This window comes from Cibotium barometz, chromosome 55 (genome assembly GCF_041138505.1).
Source record: "Cibotium barometz isolate CiBa-2024 chromosome 55, ASM4113850v1, whole genome shotgun sequence".
NCBI classification, from domain to species: domain Eukaryota; kingdom Viridiplantae; phylum Streptophyta; class Polypodiopsida; order Cyatheales; family Cibotiaceae; genus Cibotium; species Cibotium barometz.
The window spans coordinates 15,706,090-15,725,339 of record NC_141100.1 but is presented as its reverse complement, the minus strand read 5'-3'; the positions used below and the strand labels follow the sequence as shown (position 1 = coordinate 15,725,339).

The following is a 19,250-nucleotide window of genomic DNA, read 5'->3' as shown; positions in this document are numbered from 1 at the left end:
ACTGCCACCTCACCTTTTGAAGTTTGCCCAATTTTGGCTGTGTGTAACCGCGTTGGCACCCATCCAGCCGCATCCCATTGGCTCCCAACATTAACTGTGGGTGGGCAGACCTTGGTGTGTAAAGGCCCTTAGGTGCGGTTTCTGTTGGCCAATTGCCACGTGGCAAAGGAATGCATTAAGAATTTGCCACGTGGAAAACGTTCTTGTGAACTGCATTCGTCTGTGGCAAACGAAGGGGTTTTGCTCTAGCCTTCATGGAGGCGCTTTTCATCTCTTGAAAACTGCACGGCAATTTACGGTTTGCTAGCAAGTGAGGGTAGAACATCGCACGCAGAGAGGTCTCTCAAGGGGAAAATTAGGGTTTTCTCAGCTTTTTTTTCCTCTTTCAAGATTACCATGGCTGATCCAAACTACAGAACTCAGGGCGGATATTCCAGCTTGCCAGCCAGCAACCTTCCCGGATCGGTACCGGTAAGCATAGTCTCCTGTTTCTTTTTTTCAAAACTTGGGGTTCTGCAATGGCAGGATCATGCGAAGAGAGTAAGGCTGCGGCGGTTTCCCTCCCACTGCACACGCCCCACCCGCTCTCTCTCTCTCTCTCTCTCTCTCTCTCTCTCCCCCCCCCCCGCGTCCAACACCACACAGACACACACAAATATACTGCAGACCTCGTTGTCGTCTTAAAGTCTAGGCGTAGTGCACTTAATATAATTTTTGCTTAGTTAAGGCCCAAGGGCCACCTCACTCAGCGTCGCATAATTCCATCTAACATTAGTGGCTTTGCCTCTGAAGCATTTTCTCAGCTTCGCTCATCCGACTGATGGTTTGCATTGGATTTCAGGTTTTTCACTTCACACACACACACACACACGCGCGTGCGCGCACATGCACCCTTTTCCCCCTCTAGTCCTTCTGAAGGTAGAGGTGTAATATAATGCAGACCTGGCTACTTAACTATGCAGTTGCGACTGCAGTATTATGATCCTAGGTTTGCTTCTGAATATGCATGGATCCTAGCGTTATCTTTTTTTTTTTTGTGGGGAAGGGAGAACAAAGCTACCAAATCATCTACACTCACGCACATAGAGGGATATGTACATCCGGGTAACCACGGGAAGTTGGGCAGGGTTCAAACACACAACACACCACTATACACAGGGTTCAAACACACAACACACCACTATGCACACACTCAGTTGAACCACTACACCAACTTCCGTTGGTTTCAGCAGCTTTATCTTATAGTCTAGGTCTAATGGACGCTTAAGACTTTCTGCATATGTCATCCATGTCTAGGGATATAAGGGCCTCCTTGTATAGTTTAGCTATGATGTACTTCAGATCATACCTGCATGTGCTGGCTATGTTTATTTCCAATGCCTCACTGAATAAATTTTTATTGAATGCCTTTAGGTGGCAGCAGATGCGGATCACATGCTTCTGCCTTTCCAAGGTAAGCTTTCATGCGGAGATGTTTGAAAAACTTTTAAATGGAGCACTAATGGTCGGATGAGGCCCAGTTTTTTCTAGTGAAGGAAATGAGGCTATAAACCAGCCTGGAGTGGTCATGGTTGGTCAATGGAGCACAAGATGCTGATGTAGCTTTTTGTGTTTGTGAGCAGAAAATGCAGATGATGTTGCATTTTTGGAAAATAGTGGCTGCTTAGCTCAATGGCAACAATTGCATGGTTGTTGCATTTCTGCATTGATTCTCATAGATAGGGAAGGGCTTTACGACCTCTCCCAATGAAGACATAGAGCTTATAGGTGGGGCTGTTTTGTAAAGGGTAGTGCTCTTGTACGTGGCATTGTTGTCTTTTACAAATGCTCAGACATCGTCTTTGAAGAAAGCTTTACTGACTAGCTTGTCCTTTGTTGGATTCGTAACATGTGGGGCATTAGATATGGCGAAGCATCATTTATTTTTTTGTTGAAATCATAGGGACCATCTTATTTCAGCAATTAAAGACTATATGCCTTCATAGGGATTGGAGAAAGACGCCATAAGCAGTGAAAGAACGCTGACAACACAATGGCCAACAAATGACCATGGAGATCAGGCTGATCACTAGAAAGCCTAGGAAACCCACAGTCCTACAGGCCATGCGTAGACCTCTCTTGATGTTGCTACAATACTGTAGACTAAAGATAGTAGAACTAAGGAATGGGAGGAAACACGTTACGTTTCATTATCTAGAGGGGTCATCCAAATTGGTGAAACAGGCCATGCACCATGAGGTTATAAATTGCACATTTTTATAAGGTGAATTTGGGCATGCTCCTGGATTCATCTAGGTATATGTATAACTATTGGTCATTCTACATCAACAGAGTAGGCTTTGCACTAGCATACAATCAAAGTCAACCAAATCACATACCAAAAAATGCAGGATGATGTCAAGGACCTTGTTTTTCCACTTTATCATGTTTATGTATAACTAGATACATTCTAAGGGCCATATCTCTTGGCTCAACCATATACACGGTATGGACTCTAGAGGCATTTCTTTAGGATCTCTTTGGTCCATTTGTTCCATCTTTCATAGTTTCAGTACTCTGCACTTTTTTAACACTCACCTAATGGTTACTTAGTTATGACACATGCTTCTCAGTCCGTCTGCATTCCTAAAACCTCATTGTTGCTCATAGCCTCACCCTTACACTTGAAGGGACTTGCAATGAATCTATTTTTAAAGCCATGGTTAATTGTGCTTTTTACATGTTTTCCAACCCTTACCAACAGTAAGTATATGGGGTATGGTCGGCACCCTCAATCACTCACCCTAAATTGTTCCCATTTTCGACTACATATCATGGATATAACACTTCACAAATCAAAACCAAAAGTTATAAAAACAAAGATCTCTAAACATAGAGGCTAAGGGTGGTGTTCCTTGGCTAATGCGAGAAAGGTTAGATTGACTCACTTGGTACGTATCTACTGCCAAAGTAAGGGCTACATATCCCGAACATAATACGTCAGTATGTGTGTGGCAGAGTAATCCAGGGCCACATTTTAGGTATGAACTGCCCCAAATGTGGAGGCAAGCCTTGAACCAAAATGCATAGAATTTGGCAAGCCGCAAGCAAGGATTCATTCCAAGAGTCCAAGCTGCCATCATAGCCTATTTTGTTATGCCAGGATCAAAGAGTATTACCACTCTCTTGCCCTTTACCATCCCATAGCACTCGAGAGCCTCTCTTAGAGAGAGACTCAGTGTTATGTCCACATCGGGCACCTAAACCTACAGTGGGTTAATCCTAGGTTAGAGGGGTGCCTTGCTAGGAGTTGGCTTCACACTAAGTGAAGGAAGGCTTTAAATAGGAGGCATAGTTATTAAAAGAACTATGGGAAAGCACTTATGATAAAAGCAAGGCTAAGTTTAGGGCCTAGGTTCCTATATAAGTGAACCTGGGGTATAGTTATAGGACACGATTATATAGTTTGACTTGTAGTAGTCTAAGAAGGCCCAACGGGATTGCTCACTGCAATGACACTTGCAAGGTGTGTCTTGGTGGTATGGGACGCCACAAAGTCTTATTGTGGGGGAGCTTTGCCTAGGGTGTAGCTATGGCCTCTAGCTCGTGGGTGAGTCTGGTTGGACTCTATGGCTAGGAGGTGAGCCTAAAGCCTTACTTCTAGGTGTGTTCCACATCAGATGATCCTTGGTTGGTGAAACAAGAGACTCAACATTGGTATCAAAGCTTGATCTGACATGTTTGGAACCCTAGAAGTGAAGGTGTTGGGACTTTTCAAAGAAAGCCATGGATCCTTATGGAGATGGAAGAGAAAAGCAGGCACTCTCCTGTGTGAGTGAAAGAATCCCAAGCAAAGCTTTCTGTGACCCTTGTTTTTGCCCTTTGATGGTAGATGAGGATGGCATGGATATGTGTTTGGACATGTGTATGGAGAAGACAAGCTACAACGTTCGTGTACTCGTATGTTTGGAAGGTCGCTGCTATATGAACGCTCATGGACGTGTATTTACACACGAGTGCCATGAGCTTTTGTGTGAAAGCTTATGCATGCTTTATCCAAGCCTTGCCTCAAGGCAAGCCAAGCAAGGCTTGGCCTTACATGGTTGTGTGGCAGCCAAGACAAAGCTGCCTAGTTGGCTAGCATGCACAGTCGGCCCAAGCCAGGCATGTAGCTGGCATTAATTGCAGCCAGCCCTGTGCATTCAGAGCCGTTATTTATAGAGGCCAAACAACGCAAAATGCCAATGTTACACATCGAGCACTGTCAACCATAAGGTGGTGGGTGCATAGAAAAAGAAAGCAGGGAGAGGTGGTGACAGTAGTGGGCACGCACAACGGAGAGAGGAGAGAGGGGTGGGTACGCAAAACGTAGAGAGAGAAGTGTCGTGCTGTAATTGATGTGGGCATATATAAAAAAAAGATTGTCGACTTCCTTTTCGAAGGTAAGAAAAGCTAAGGCTTTTAAAAAACCTTTCGTGCTTTAGGTTTAAAAAACAAGTAAAAGCTTTGAGTTTTAAAGCTTTTCAGACATAATTTTGGGCATTCAGTGGTTTCACAAGTTTCTTCTTGATGTCAAGTGGGACAAGCACACGTTCCAGATCAATCGGAATGTGTCAAACGCCCCAGTGACCATTAAGTGTGAGCCAGGAATTCCGAGCTTTCCGCTCATAAGCCACTTGCATATAAATGAGCAGTCAAGAAAGGCGCACATTGTGCGATGATATACATCCAGACAGCCCAGACGGTGGCTAGTGCTTTCGAGAAGTACTTGGCTCTCCATGAAAAGTTCCAGAAGATTTTTCTTTGGGACAATCTCCCTCCCCAGCTCCCCCCGTCCAAACCGGAGGACCACAAGATTGACCTCCTCCCATGTAACATGTGGAAGCTTCGGAGAAGATCGGTAACTTCAATGCTCAAAAATCAGCACACTTTTCACGACGGAATTAACGCACAAAACTGAATAAAGATGTGCAAAAAAATAGAGAGAGAGAAATGAAATGAAATGATATATTAACGTCTTCAGAAGGCCAAAATGACCTATGAGACCAAAAAGGTTACAACAATTGGTGGATCTGATACAATGTCTGTGTAAGAAAAGCTAAAAACAACTAAACAACTAACTGAAACTGAAACAACTATGAGGAAAAGTACGGTACTAGGAGCTCCTAATGGATAACATCTGGGAGGAAGACTCCAGCAACAAAGGTAAGCATCATACACATCACTATCCAAAGATGTCTCTCATCGGTCGATGGCGGATATCCTCAATGTCCTCCATGGTGAGTACTCTGACTGGACGTCTCCCATGCTGTGCCAGTATGGTCCTGATCCTCTGTTGTAGTCTCCGCCGGTGTCGAGATGGGCCTCTCATCTTGGGGCGCCTGGACCGCCCCAGCTCTATAGCCCGATCAATCAGTGTACCTCTAGTGCGGCTATACTCTGCGGCTAGCTGCAATGCCTGCTGGCCTGACTACTCAATCTCTGGTCGAAAGAAGTCTGTAATCTGCCTCTGTAGGCGTCTCTCCCTCTCTGATCCCCTCCCTCTCAAGAGACCCTCTCTATGTCTACGAAGCTCCAGCAAGTATAATCCGAGGCATCTCTGATCCTGGTATCTCATGACTCTAGAAAGTGGTCTGAAACCCTCTCTAAACAAGCAGTGAAAACGGCCTCGTATCTCATAATATACTGGACAGTGACATATGTAATGTAACTCTGTCTCTGGCTCCATCTGGCATAGCTGACAAATCCTGGCCTCAGCTGGTACTCCTCTGAATCTGCCAGTCTCAATCTCTAGCTGGTGTGAGGATGTGTGCATCTGACCAATAGCACACCGTACCCCATGAGAAAGATGAGTATCCATGTAGCTGGGTCTAATCACAAACCCATCCTGCGTGAGCTGGAGAAGATGATCTCTATAGAAAGCCATCTTCGTACCAAGCTCCTGTGTCGGTTGTATCCATGTCCTCCTAGTGTCCAGCTGAATCAAGTCCTGCCTGATAAGTCTGGTAATCTCTGCCCGTGTGAGAGAGAGGGAGGGTGCATCCAGGGAGTACTGAAATGGAGGTAGCCTGTCCATACTAAAGCCATGCAACTGGAACCAAGCTGTCATCTGTGCATACCAACATGATCCGTCTCCCTGTGATGCCAACTATCGTGAAGACTCCAGGGCTAAGCGAGCATATCTGTCTCTAGGGAGAGCCTAAGTGCTATGTATAAAGGAGACTGATCGAGTGAGTGCCTCTACTACCAATGGGGGGGGCAGCCATCTCTGCACGGATAATATCATGTGGTACGGAGGCCTTGGCCCTAATCATCCGAGAAATCATAGAAACCAAGGGCCTCTCCATATGTCTCCATCCATCAGTGCTACCAACTCGGCTGTGGTGATCCAGTGAGGGTCCCCATATCTCCACTCCATACAGCATGGCTCAAGTGACCAAAGTGTCAAAGAGCCAGAGCTTTGTTCGAGGTTCCTGAAACTGAACCTGCGAACACATCCTCTCTAGTCTCCCCAATGCTGCATAAGCTCTGGTCAATCTGGTCTCCGTTGCTCTCCTCAAGGAAAATAGTGGGCCACTGAAAACCACACCAAGGTAAGTATATGCATATGTATACTCCACTGTCTCCTGACCATATGTAAAGGTGGGTACTGACCTCCTAACCCACTCTGCTGTGGTGTTAAACACCATCACCCTGGTTTTACCAAGGTTAACAGACAATCCACTGTCCTGTGCAAACGTGTGCAATGCATCCAAATGACGCTACATCCCCTCTGGAGAATCTGAGATCAGCACAATATCATCAGCATACAATAACAGCGGAATCCATGTCCCTGCTAGCTGTGTTCCTCTGTCACCCTCCCGCTCTACATAGTCTGAAACCTCATCCACGTACATCCCAAATAAGGTGGGAGAAAGGGGGCAGCCCTGTTTCACCCCAATAGTGGAGTGAACCATCTCAGATATACCCTGAGTAGTACGTACCTGCCCCACAACTGTCCTGTATAAAGCCATGATTCCCCAAATCAGCTCTGTGGGCACTCCCATCTCCTGTAGTCTGCGCATCAGTCTGGCTCTCGGTACTGTGTCAAAAGCTTTGCGAAAATCCACAAAGCAACAATAAATCCTCCTGCCATATAATCTGCCCTCCTCAATAATAGCTCTGAGTGTCAAGATATGGTCAAGAGTGGAGAAACCTCTCCTGAACCTTGCCTGCCCTGACGCACGTATGCCCTCTCTCTCTGCCCATCTACTCAACTCCTGCTCAAGAATAGATGCATATAATCTAGCCAATGTGTGACCAATCATGATGGTACGATAATTCCCAGGAAGCATGGGATCCCCTGACTTGAAGATAGGCACAATCGTGGACATATTCCAAGTCTCAGGCCTCACACATGGCTCGGTTAAACATCATAGCAATAAGCTCTGCAAGCATATCTCTGGCATGAATAAAGTGCTCTGCTACCAAACCATCATGATCATATGCTCTCCCAGTCCTCATCCTGTCAATAGCTTTCCTTACCATCTCAGCAGTAAAGAAAGCACATGTCTCTGGGCATGGCTCCGATGGGTCTGGCAGGGGCGGCTGTCCTGCTGCTGTGTACAGGGATGCTGCATACCCTCTGTAGGGCCCCCCACCACGGATGGTGTATTTGCTTTATTAGAATGATGTAAATCTGAAAAGAAAATACAAAAATCTTGACCTTTCTTGGCTGAGAAATCTCTGCCCTTGACCTGCAGTCCTTCACCCCTTTGCTTTAGCAACTCCTTGGCTTGTCTAGCCCTTGTTTGCCTTGGCTCTTGGTGAAATATGAGATAACACAATGACTTGTGGGCTCACCTATTTATACTCCCAATAAATAGCAGTCGGCCAGCTCTTATCCAGGCGGCCAGTTCTATTTTCTGCCCACGACTGCAAATCAGCATTTAATGCTGGAAAGCTCACATAAAAGCTGCACTTTTCTTCCCTTGTTGGCTGTGCTTTATGCGCATGATTCCTTAGGGGCTGGGGCATAGTCTTTAGGCTGTTTGGGGACTGGGCAGCCTGTATGGGCTGCCCCATACTTGCCCTTACAGCCATAACCAGGCTGTACAGCCTGTATGCTTTCTTTCCCCTAGTCTGCCCCTAGGGCTATCCTACAACCCTCCATGGCTGGTGGGTTCAGAACCAGAACCATGGGACCAGAGTGCACCAGGCAGCCCAGCTAGGGCACCAGGCTTGAGTGTCACAGACATGTTCCAGCAGATGATGCGAGCAATCGCAGACCAGACAGCCAAGTTGGATGAGCAGAAGGCGCGGATCTTGGCTCTGGAGGAGCGTTCTCGCTCTCCAGCGTCGCGTTTTCCATCTCCTCCTCCCTCTCCTTCCGTATCCCAGATACCAGATCCTCGTCACAGGGACCCTCTCGTGGGGTCACAGCCGCAGCCAAGCTCCTTGCTTGAGTTGCAAATGCGTGCATTGGAGATTCGACAACGAGAAGACGACGCCATGCGACGCGTGGAACACGAGCGTTACCTCAGAGCTTTGGACGCCAGATTGACACCGGCGGCGCCCTCGAATCATTTTTCCGAGAAAATGAATTTCAGTAAGTATAATGGTAAACTCGATCCCACAACTCTTTATTTATGGTTACATCAATTTGAAGCTTACTTTGCCGTAGTTAGGAAAACAGATACTGACAAAGTGATCTTAGCTAGTTGGTACTTGGAAGGTGAGGCCATCCCTTGGTGGACTCAGTGGGCTCATGCCCACACCAGAGCAGGTATGGCAGCTTATGGGTGGGACGAATTCGTCCGCGACCTTAAGCAGCGGTTTCTACCGCCCCACTACCTTGAGCGACTCGAAGACGAGTTCAGGGGAGCGCGTCAGAACGCGCAACCAATCCTTCAGTTTGCCAATAAAATTTTGACCTTGTGTCTGCAATTAGGCTTATCTGATACGGACAAGAAAGGGCAGTTTTTGTATGGCCTGGACACGCAAATCCAATGGGAGGTGTGTATGTTTAGGCCAGCCACCTTTGAAGACGCACTCTCGCTTGCGCAGAGTGCAGAAATGAAACACAATGGTGGCAAGCCCAAGACTTCCCAGCCGGCTTCTCCCAGGGCTAACACCTCGGGGGGCAAAAGCCAGAACCAAACGGGGTCCTCCCCAGGACAGAGCCTAGGAGCCTCTGGCTCCAAGAACTCGAACAATGCGTCTAAGCTTACTCCAGACCAGAAAGCGGAGGCAGGCAAGATAGGTGGCAAGTTGAGTGCTGAGGAGCTTTCTCAGTACAAGAAGGAGGGTAGATGTTTCTTTTGTCACACAAAAGGACATACTTCTCGGGATTGTCCGAAGAAGCCTCCAAAGGCCGCCGCCGCCTCCACAGCTTCCGTGGTGGTGAGCACAGCTCCCACACAGACCCCAGCAGCTACCCCTAGTTCTTCAACCCTCGGCGCTTCAGTTGGAGCAATTATTAGCCGGGAGCTCGAAGATAAGCAGAAGGGCGCCCATGACCAGGAGTATGAGTGCAACGAATTGCTCAAGTCCTTTGGCTACATAGGTGGCCAGAGAGTCGTTGTCTTGTTTGACAGCGGCAGCACGGAGGATGTGGTCACGAAACAGGCCGCTAGGCGTGCCCGTTTCGAGCTGACTCCGGTGGACAAACAGGTGGAGGGTTTTAGCATAGGTATGACAACGAGCGTCAAGTATGAAGCTCTAGGTGCTAAGTTAGTGATTCAGGGCATAGAGTTTGTGCGTGACTTTATGGTTGCCCCTCTTGTAGGAGCAGACATAATTTTGGATATCCAGTGGTTTCACAAGTTTCTTCCTGATGTCAAGTGGGACAAGCACACGTTCCAGATCGATCGGAATGTGTCGAACACCCCGGTGACCATTAAGTGTGAGCCAGGTATTCCAAACTTTCCGCTCATAAGCCACTTGCAGGCTAAGCAAGCAGTCAGGAAAGGCGCACAGTGTGCGATGATTTACATCCAGACAGCCTAGACGGTGGCCAGTGCTTCCGAGAAGTACTCGGTTCTCCATGAAAAGTTCCAGAAGATTTTTCTTCGGGACAGTCTCCCTCCCCAGCCCCCCCGTCCAGACCGGAGGATCACAGGATTGACCTCCTCCCAAGCTCGGAACCCCCGAGCAAGTTTCCGTATCGCCTTTCTAAGGCAATGGAATCGGAGTTGGACCGCCAACTCCAAGAATTGTTGCAAGCTGGCTTCATCCGCCCCAGCGTGTCGCCATTTGCAGCACCGATCTTATTTGTCAAGAAAAAGGATGGGTCTTCCCGGTTGTGTGTAACTATCAAGAGCAGATTCCCGATGCCTCGAATCGACTATATTCTCGAGAGGCTGAATGGAGCAAAGGTGTTCTCAAAACTGGATTTAAAAGTGGGTACCACCAGGTACGGATTGTAGAGGGGGACATCCCTAAGACAGCCTTCCGTACAGAACGGGCCCACTATGAATTTGTGGTTATGCCATTTGGTTTGACGAACGCCTACATTTAACCGCATGATGATACGTGTGTTCCGGGAGTTGATTGGAGAGTGCGTGTTCATATTTTTGGACGACATACTCATATTTTCAGTTACAGTTGAGCAGCATGACATTGATGTGGAGAAAGTCCTTAAGTTGCTAGAAAGCAATGAGCTCTATGTCAATGAAAAGAAGTCAGAATTTTATCTGTTCCAGGTACATTACTTGGGATATATAATTAGTGCGGAAGGCATTCGACTTGATCCGGCTAAAGTGGCCGAGATTGTTAAATAGGACGTCCCTCAGACCGCTTACGACATTAGATCATTTGTGGGTATATGCCAGGCATATTCCACCCACATTGACAAGTTTTCTGATCTCTCGGCAGACCTCACCGATTTGCTAAAGGGAGTGAAAACAAGAAGGCAAAAGATTCGAATGACTCCACGAGCGTGGGAGGCATTCCAAAACCTTTTTTAGCCCTTGCCTCGTGGGACGAACCATTTCAAGTGATCACCGATGCGAGTAACATCGCAATTGGAGGTGTATTGCAACAGAATGGTCATCCAGTAGCTTATATGTCTCGTAAGTTACTGCCCGCCAAGAAGAACTACTCAGTCTATGATCGTGAACTCCTAGCAGTTATACAGGCCTTGAAACATTGGAAACATTTCCTATATGGCCGTGACTTCGAGGTCCGTACTGACCATCAGGCATTGCACTGGATTCAGACGATGCCAAGTGCACAGTGGAGTGATCGACAACACTACTGGAGTCAGATATTCCAGCAGTTTGGTGGTATGATTGAGTACCTTCCAGGAAAGGCCAATCCAGTGGCCGATGCTTTAAGCAGGAAGGGACAAGCATCTATGATTCAGACCACTAGACTTGACCTTGTTGGTACAGGACTAGAAGACATGAAGCACACGTACGCGGATTCCGAGGAATTCGATACTAAGTGGGAACAGGCATTGGATGCCACAGGACCATGCCATTTTCTGATACGCGATGGTTGGCTTTTCTACAAAGGCCGACTATGTGTCATGAAATCATTCCGGGCAGCTCTTCTTCATGATGCCCATGACGCCATTACAGGTGGTTATAGGGGCATGAATTCGACTCTGGAGAAATTAGAACGGCAATACTATTGGCCAAAGATGAGGCGTGATGTGTTTACATATGTACAACGCTGTGACATTTGTCAAAAGGTGAAAGCTCCTCGTGGAAAGAAGATAGGGTTGTTACAGCCTTTGCCAATTCCTGAGGGTCCTTTCTAGGACATTTCGATGGACTTTGTCACAAATCTGCCTCCTAGTCCGAGTAAGCGTAATACGCAGTGTTTAACTATTGTTGATAGGTTCAACAAATTTGTTATGCTTATTCCTTGCAGGGCCAATGTGACCGCCGAGGATGTTGCCCAGCTATTCATTCGGCATTGGTACCCGATTGGCGGGATTCCTAGAACCATAGTGTCAGATCGAGATGCCAAGTTTTCCAGTCATTTTTTGGAGGGCATTGTTTGATAATTTTGGTACTAAGCTGAATTTTTCCAGTGCATTCCATCCACAGACAGATGGCCAGACAAAGATATACAACCAGTTGGCCTTTGATGTGCTGAAGTGTTATGTCCACGATCAGCAAGGTAAGTGGGAATCGTTTTTGCCTTTAGTTCAAGCTGTTTTGAATGACTCTTTTTCTTCCGCTATTGGCAGGACTCCATATGAGGCAGCGTTTGGAAGACCTTTCCAGTCGTTGTTAACCAAGATTTCGTCTTCAGTACCGGAGGCGAACAGAGTGACGGAGTCTTACCAGGAGATCCTAGAGTCAGTAAAAGACAGATTGGCTAAAGCGCCAGAGGCCTACACTCGACAGGTCAATAAAGACCGAAGGGACATGAAGTTTTTGGAAGGGGATTGGGTGTATCTTCGGACTATGAAGCAAAGATTGAAGCAGGTGGGCAAGCGATGCCCAAAGTTGTCTTTCAGGAGCTTCGAACCATTTCCCATTTAGAAAAAGATTAATGAGGTGTCTATGCAGTTAAAGCTACCTCCGAGCTGGACTATGTACGATGTATTTCATGTCAGTTGGTTAAAGCCATATGCAGGTCCATCCCCTTCATAGGTCAAAGACGAAGCGGAACCAGACATTGTTGATGAAGCAGAAGTAATGGTTCCAGAAGAGATCCTTCTGCACCGTTTCAAGCATGGCTCAGGCCGAAGACTACGACAGTTCCTCACGAAGTTTCAGGACCGAGGAACTCATGAAGCGGTATGGCTCGACAAAGAATTGGTATGCGAAGCCCAAGGCAAGGAACACAGATTGGGAAGAACTCCCAGGAGGTTTGTTGGTGGTGTTCCACAGTGCCAGATGGGGATGGCAGTTCCGTGAGCCAGATAGGTTCTCAGGCAACGGTCCCAAGGGAGGTTTATCCTCCAAGGGTGATGTGAGAGTGCCAGACTCAGTTCCAGGAATGAAGACCAAGACGGTGTTCAGAGTCAGGGCAGGAATGGATTGTGGACTAGAGGAAAACCGATGCATAGATCTTCATCAGAGACAGAGTGGTTTGGAGAACAGGCCGGGTTTTCAGAGAAAAAGGGTTGCCAGGGATGGATGATGACAGAGGGACTTCGGGACAAGATTGGGATGATGACAGTCATCCAAGAGCAGGTTGGAAGCCTGTCATCAAGTTTAGTAGAGGGGGATGTCATGTGCATCACAGATGCCATGGACATTCTCAGGGCTAGATCTAGAAGAGGCAGCCAGATAAAGAGTAGAACTAGGATGATAGAGCATAGAGCACCTTTAGCAGTGTAGACTGGAGAGAGGCATGGATCAGATGGCTGTCGGCTGCAGGACAGGTGGTGCTGGTTGCCAGAAAGGCTATCGGCTGACGTCAGCAATGTGTGAGCAGCAGGCGCATCATGATCAAGGAGTATAACCAATCGGCTGCATTAAAAAGGACATTAATGAATTTAATACTGGCCGACCAACAGTCGGCCAGTTTCCCATGTAGTCCAAGGGACCTATAAATAGGCCCAAGTGATCATCATTGGACTCATTCACTCCCACTAGGGGTTTGGATCATTAGGGGTCCCATAGGGGACAGATTTTGGTGTGTTACCACCTTTTTATGTAAGGCAGCCCATGGCTGCAGATTTAGGTACCTTTTTGTACCATAGAATATACTGAATTTTCCAGCACCTCTCTCTCTCTCTACTCTCTCTCTATACCTACGTTTTTGGCATCAGATGGTTCTCAAGAGTGTTTAGGGCTGAAAGAAGACTTCCAGAGCTTCCGTGTGTTACAGTTTCACACTATCCGCCCACACTAAGACTTGGGGTAGCCCTATGGGCTGGCCCCTTGTTCTAAAAGCAAAACCTAACTAACTACACAGTGATCTGGCATCCGGTACTATACCAGATACACAGAATCACTGACATCATTCCGGAGGGAGACTCACAGCGTGGACTGGCACTGTTTCATGTGCAGGACATTGCACACCTAACCTTGGACTCATGTGCAAGACAATGCACACCTGACCTCGGATGCCTGAGATGGATCCCTGGCTGACTCGTCCCGGACTGGGCTCACATGGGACCAGTTCACCATCCCAGGTCCTGCACCTTCTGTACACAGATGTCTACGTGGCATCCAAGTGCGGGATGCACGTGACATCCCAGGCTCGGAACCCCCGAGCAAGTTTTCGTATCGCCTTTCCAAGGCAATGGAATTGGAGTTGGACCGCCAACTCTAAGAATTGTTGCAATCCGGCTTCATCCGCCCCAGTGTGTCGCGATTTGTCGCACCGATCTTATTTGTCAAGAAGAAAGATGGGTCTTCTCGATTGTGTGTCGATTATCGTGCACTCAATAAGCTGACTATCAAGAGTAGATTCCCGATGCCTCGAATAGATTATATTCTCGAGAGGCTGAATGGAGCAAAGGTGTTCTCGAAACTTGATTTAAAGAGTGGGTACCACTAGGTAAGGATTGTGGAGGGGGACATCCTCGAGACAGCCTTCCGTACGGAACGAGCCCACTATGAATTTGTAGTCATGCCATTTGGCTTGACAAATGCCCCAGCTACATTTAACCGCATGATGATGCGTGTTTTCCGGGATTTGATTGGAAAGTGTGTGTTCATATTTCTAGACGACATACTGGTATTTTCAGCTACGGTTGAGCGGCATGACATTGATGTGGAGAAAGTCCTTAAGTCGCTGGAAAGCAACGAGCTCTACGTCAATGAAAAGAAGTCGGAATTTTATCTGTTCCAGGTGCATTACTTGGGATACATAATTAGTGCCGAAGGCATTCGACTTGATCCGGCTAAAGTGGCCGAGATTGTCAATTGGGAAATACCTCAGACAGCATATGACATCACATCCTTTGTGGGTATATGCCAGGCATACTCCACCCACATAGACAAGTTTTCTGATCCCTTGACGGATCTCACCGATCTGCTAAAGGGTGTGAAGACAAGACGGCAAAAGATTCGAATGACTCCACGAGCGTTGGAGGCATTCAAGAACCTCAAGAGGTGGCTTTATCAGAAGCACCTTGTTTAGCACTTGCCTCGTGGGATGAGCCGTTTCAGGTGATCACCGATGCGAGTAACATTGCAATTGGCGGTGTGTTACAACAGAATGGTCATCCAGTAGCTTACATGTCTCGTAAGTTACTGCCCGTAGAGGAAAAATTACTCAGTCTACGATCGTGAACTCCTAGCAGTTATACACGCCTTGAAACATTGGAAACATTTTTTATATGGCCGTGACTTTGAGGTTCACACTGACCATTAGGCATTACGCTGGATTCAGACAATGCCAAGTGCACAGTGGAGTGATCGACAACACCGCTGGAGCCAGATATTCCAGCAATTCAGTGGTATGATTGAGTACCTTTCACGAAAGGCCAATCCAGTGGCCGATGCTTTGAGCAGGAAGAGACAAGTGACTTCGATTCAGACCACGAGACTCGATCTTGTTGGTACAGGACTAGATGACATGAAGCACACGTATGCAGATTCCGAGGAATTCGGTACACAGTGGAAACATGCATTGGATGCCACAGGACCATGCCACTTTTTGATACGCGATGGTTGGCTTTTCTACAAAGACCGACTGTATGTCATGAAGTCGTTCAGGGCAGCTCTTCTCCATGATGCCCATGACGCCATTACTGGTGGTCATAGGGGCATGAATTTGACTCTGGAGAAATTGGAACGGCAATATTATTGGCCAAAAATGAGGCGAGATGTGTTTACATATATACAACGCTGTGATATTTGTCAAAAGGTGAAAGCTCCTCGTGGAAAGAAGATAGGGTTATTACAGCCCTTGCCAATTCCTGAGGGTCCTTTCCAAGATATTTTAATGGACTTTGTCACGAATCTGTCTCCCAGTCCGGGTAAGCATAATATGCAGTGCTTAACTATTGTTGATAGATTTAGCAAATTTGTTATGCTTATTCCTTGCAGGGCCAATGTGGCCGCCAAGGATGTTGCCCGGTTGTTCATTCAGCATTGGTACCCGATTGGCGGGATTCCTAGGACCATTGTCAGACCGAGATGCCAAGTTTACCAGTCATTTTTGGAGGGCATTGTTTGATAACTTTGGTACTAAATTGATTTTTTCCAGTGCATTCCACCCGCAGAGACGGACAACCAGACAGAGATATACAACTGTTTTGAATGATTCTTTTTCTTCAGCTATTGACAGGACTCCATATGAGGCAGCGTTTGGAAGACCTTTCCAGTCGTTTTTGACCAGGACCTCGTCTTCAGTACCTGAAGCGAACAGAGTGACGGAGTCTTACCAAGAGATTTTAGAGTCAGTAAAAGATAGGTTGGCTAAAGCGCGAGAAGGCGACCCCCTCGCGCCTCGGTGGCTTGCGGAGCTCGAATCGAGGGAGGGTGTTGGAAGGTTGGCGATTTCGAGCGTGTGTTCTATGGCTAGAAGGTGCCTTGGATTATCCCATAAGTGGAAGCATGGGAAGTTGGAGAGCCATATATAGGCTAGAGTGGCACCTTGTCATAATCATCTCCTCCGACCGGTGTTTTGGGAGGCAGCTCACCGGGAGATGGGAGCCCGGTGGAGGGATGCTACAGTGTCCATTGGGGGTGTTCGTGGTGCTCGATGGTGATGCGTCTCCTATGTGCGTTAGTCTTCCGCTGCGCATTCTAACAAAAAGGGTTCAGCCCATAGGGCTACCCCAAGTCTTAGTGTGGGCAAGGGGATAGTGTGAAACCACCCTCATGAGGGCCAGGAAGGCCCTGGCTGAACCCACCAGCCATGGAGAGGCTGTAGGACAGCCCTAGGGGCATGCCAGGGGCAGCTGACAGTACATGAAGCATTTATATGGCTGTAGGGCATGTATGGGGCAGCCCATACAGGCTGCCCAGCCCCCAGACTGCTTGCAAAAGAGTGTCCAGCCCCTTGGATTCAGGCGCATGATGCCCAGCCAACAAGGGAAAGAAGCGCAGCCTTTTATGTGAATTTTCCAGCATTAAATGCTGATTTACAGTCGGACAAAAAGTGAGCTGGCCGCCTGGATAAGAGCTGGCCGACTGCTTTATGGTAGAGGTATAAATAGGAGAGCCACAACCCCATTTGGGTTATCTCATAATTCACCAAGTGCTAAAGCAAACAAGGGCCAGGACAGCCAAGAAGTTGCTAACGCAAAGGGGTGAAGGACTGCAGGTCAAGGGCAAAGATTTCTCAGCCAAGAAGGGTCAAGAATTCTATATTTTCTTTTCAGATTTACATCATTCTAATAAAGCAAATACACCATTCGTGGTGGGGGCCCTACAGAGGGTATTTGGGACCCAATACTGTGTCCTCTCCTCTCTCCCTCTCTCTCTCTCCGCAAGGCATTTGATACTGTGCCCAGAGAGCGCCTCTTTCGGCGACTACAGACACTAGGCATACCTTCAGACATGATGTGGGGCATATACAGGCTATATGAGCAGGTCTTTGGGAGAGTCCAATGCCGAGGAGGCTTGTCCGACACAGTTGCTAGCACCATTGGTGTGAAGCAGGGGTGCCCGCTCTCCCCCACGCTCTTTGGCTCTATATTGATGAGGTGGTCGATTACATCACACAGGGAGGAGGCTCTGGGGTTGAGCTATCAGGTATTACTGTCCATGTTATGCTTTATGCTGATGACATCGTCTTGGTATCCGACACGCAGGTTGGGCTTCAAAGACACCTTGTGGCTCTTGATGACTTTTCTGCGCACAGCAGGGGCTCACAGTGAACCTTGGGAAAATCAAGGTTATGATCTTCCACACTTCACCCGCAGTTAGGAGCCACACTACTCTCACATTAGCAGGAGGGCGGGTCGAGGTGGTGAGCTCTTATGTTTACCTTGGCATCACATTTACCAGCTCAGCTGGACGCTTCTCCATGGCTCAGGCAGTCCGAGACAGAGTGACCCGGGGGTATGCAGCTCTTGCTGGCCTTGAGCGTCAGTGTCATTAGGCACATTTTTAGGAACCCTGCACGAAGGGGTGGCTCTTTGATACATTAGTGACACTAGCCTTGATGTATGCAGCAGCGGTTTGGGCACTAGGGCTTGCAGCCTCCACATGGGTACAGCTGGAGAGACCACAGATCTTGATGCTCTGGAGGATGATACGCAGCAAACCATCCGTCCCGCACGACATTGTTCGAGCTGAGTTTGCTGCACCACCTATGGCAGTGGAGGCATTGTTCCAGACGATCTCCTTTATATACAGGATGAGGGAGATGCCCATGGAGAGATTATCCCGCCGAGCTTTTGAGGCATCCAGACAGCTGGCCGAGGCTGGACACACTGGATCTTGGTATGCACAGATGCTACAGTGGTTCTCACATCATGGTATAGACATTGAGCGGTTGCCACCTTTTCAGTATGATCAGTCTGCTCCACGGGGTTACCTCTCTCTCAATGAGAGGAATAGAGTGATGAGACAGGACATATGGCAGCACTACATACAGGAGACATGGACAGCACCAGAGAGCCCACTACCACCAAAGATGCTGTATTATAGAGACCACTTTATGAGCATCTCAGGGGATGGGTTTATACATCGACCGCGGTACATGGATGTATACATGCCACACAGCTCTCGTGTTGCTATTGGACAGCTACGAGTCTCACATCAGCTAGAGATAGAGGCTGGGAGAGCGGCACGGGTTCCTAGAGCTGAGCGGATATGCAGATTGTGCCGCGAGGAGGTGGAGACTGAGGATCACTTTGTATGTAGATGTAGAGCCCACCAGGGGGTCAGAGATAGATATGCAGGATTGTTTGAGGAGCACTCTTCACTACATCAGTTGATGGAGGCCTCGGACCAGCGACAGCTTGGCAGACTACTACTAGAGCTTCATAGTTCTCGAGAGAGACTCCTCCAGACACCCGCTCCCACTAGGGGTGGGAGACAGTCCCAGCTCACAGATTTCTTCCAGAGAGCTATGCCAGTGCCAGCTGATGTACCACGTGGGGTGACCACACAGAGAGCAGAGGAATTGAGAGCCAGGAGGAGACCTAGACAGACTGGACATAGAGCACCCCGACTCCGTCACCGAGAGATAGCAGCTATCCGAATGAGACACCAGATGGAGACACAGGAGAGGCTAGCTCGCTTTCATTCAGACTCAGGGTACATGTTCATGCTATTCACAGCCTCAGCATCGGCGATGTATGATATCTTATATCCCTCTTATGGCACTGGATGGAGTTAGACATAGATCTGCATAGCATGCTTGTACTACCCCTTTAGCATATAGAGATGCATCTTGCCTTAGCACTCCATCCACATCCC

General features: G+C 47.9%; 1 protein-coding gene across 1 annotated transcript in view; it reads left to right on the top strand.

Moving 5' to 3' along the window:
- The first annotated feature begins 250 nt into the window (after nucleotides 1-250).
- The window catches only part of LOC147607425 (uncharacterized), a 48,282-nt gene continuing 29,282 nt past the window's right edge, over nucleotides 251-19,250 (top strand). Inside the window, exons 1-2 of the mRNA XM_086790864.1 lie at nucleotides 251-471; nucleotides 1,414-1,453. Of these exons, the coding sequence (XP_086646990.1) occupies nucleotides 397-471; nucleotides 1,414-1,453 (115 nt within the window). The 5' untranslated portion in view covers nucleotides 251-396. The remainder of the gene's footprint in view (nucleotides 472-1,413; nucleotides 1,454-19,250) is intronic.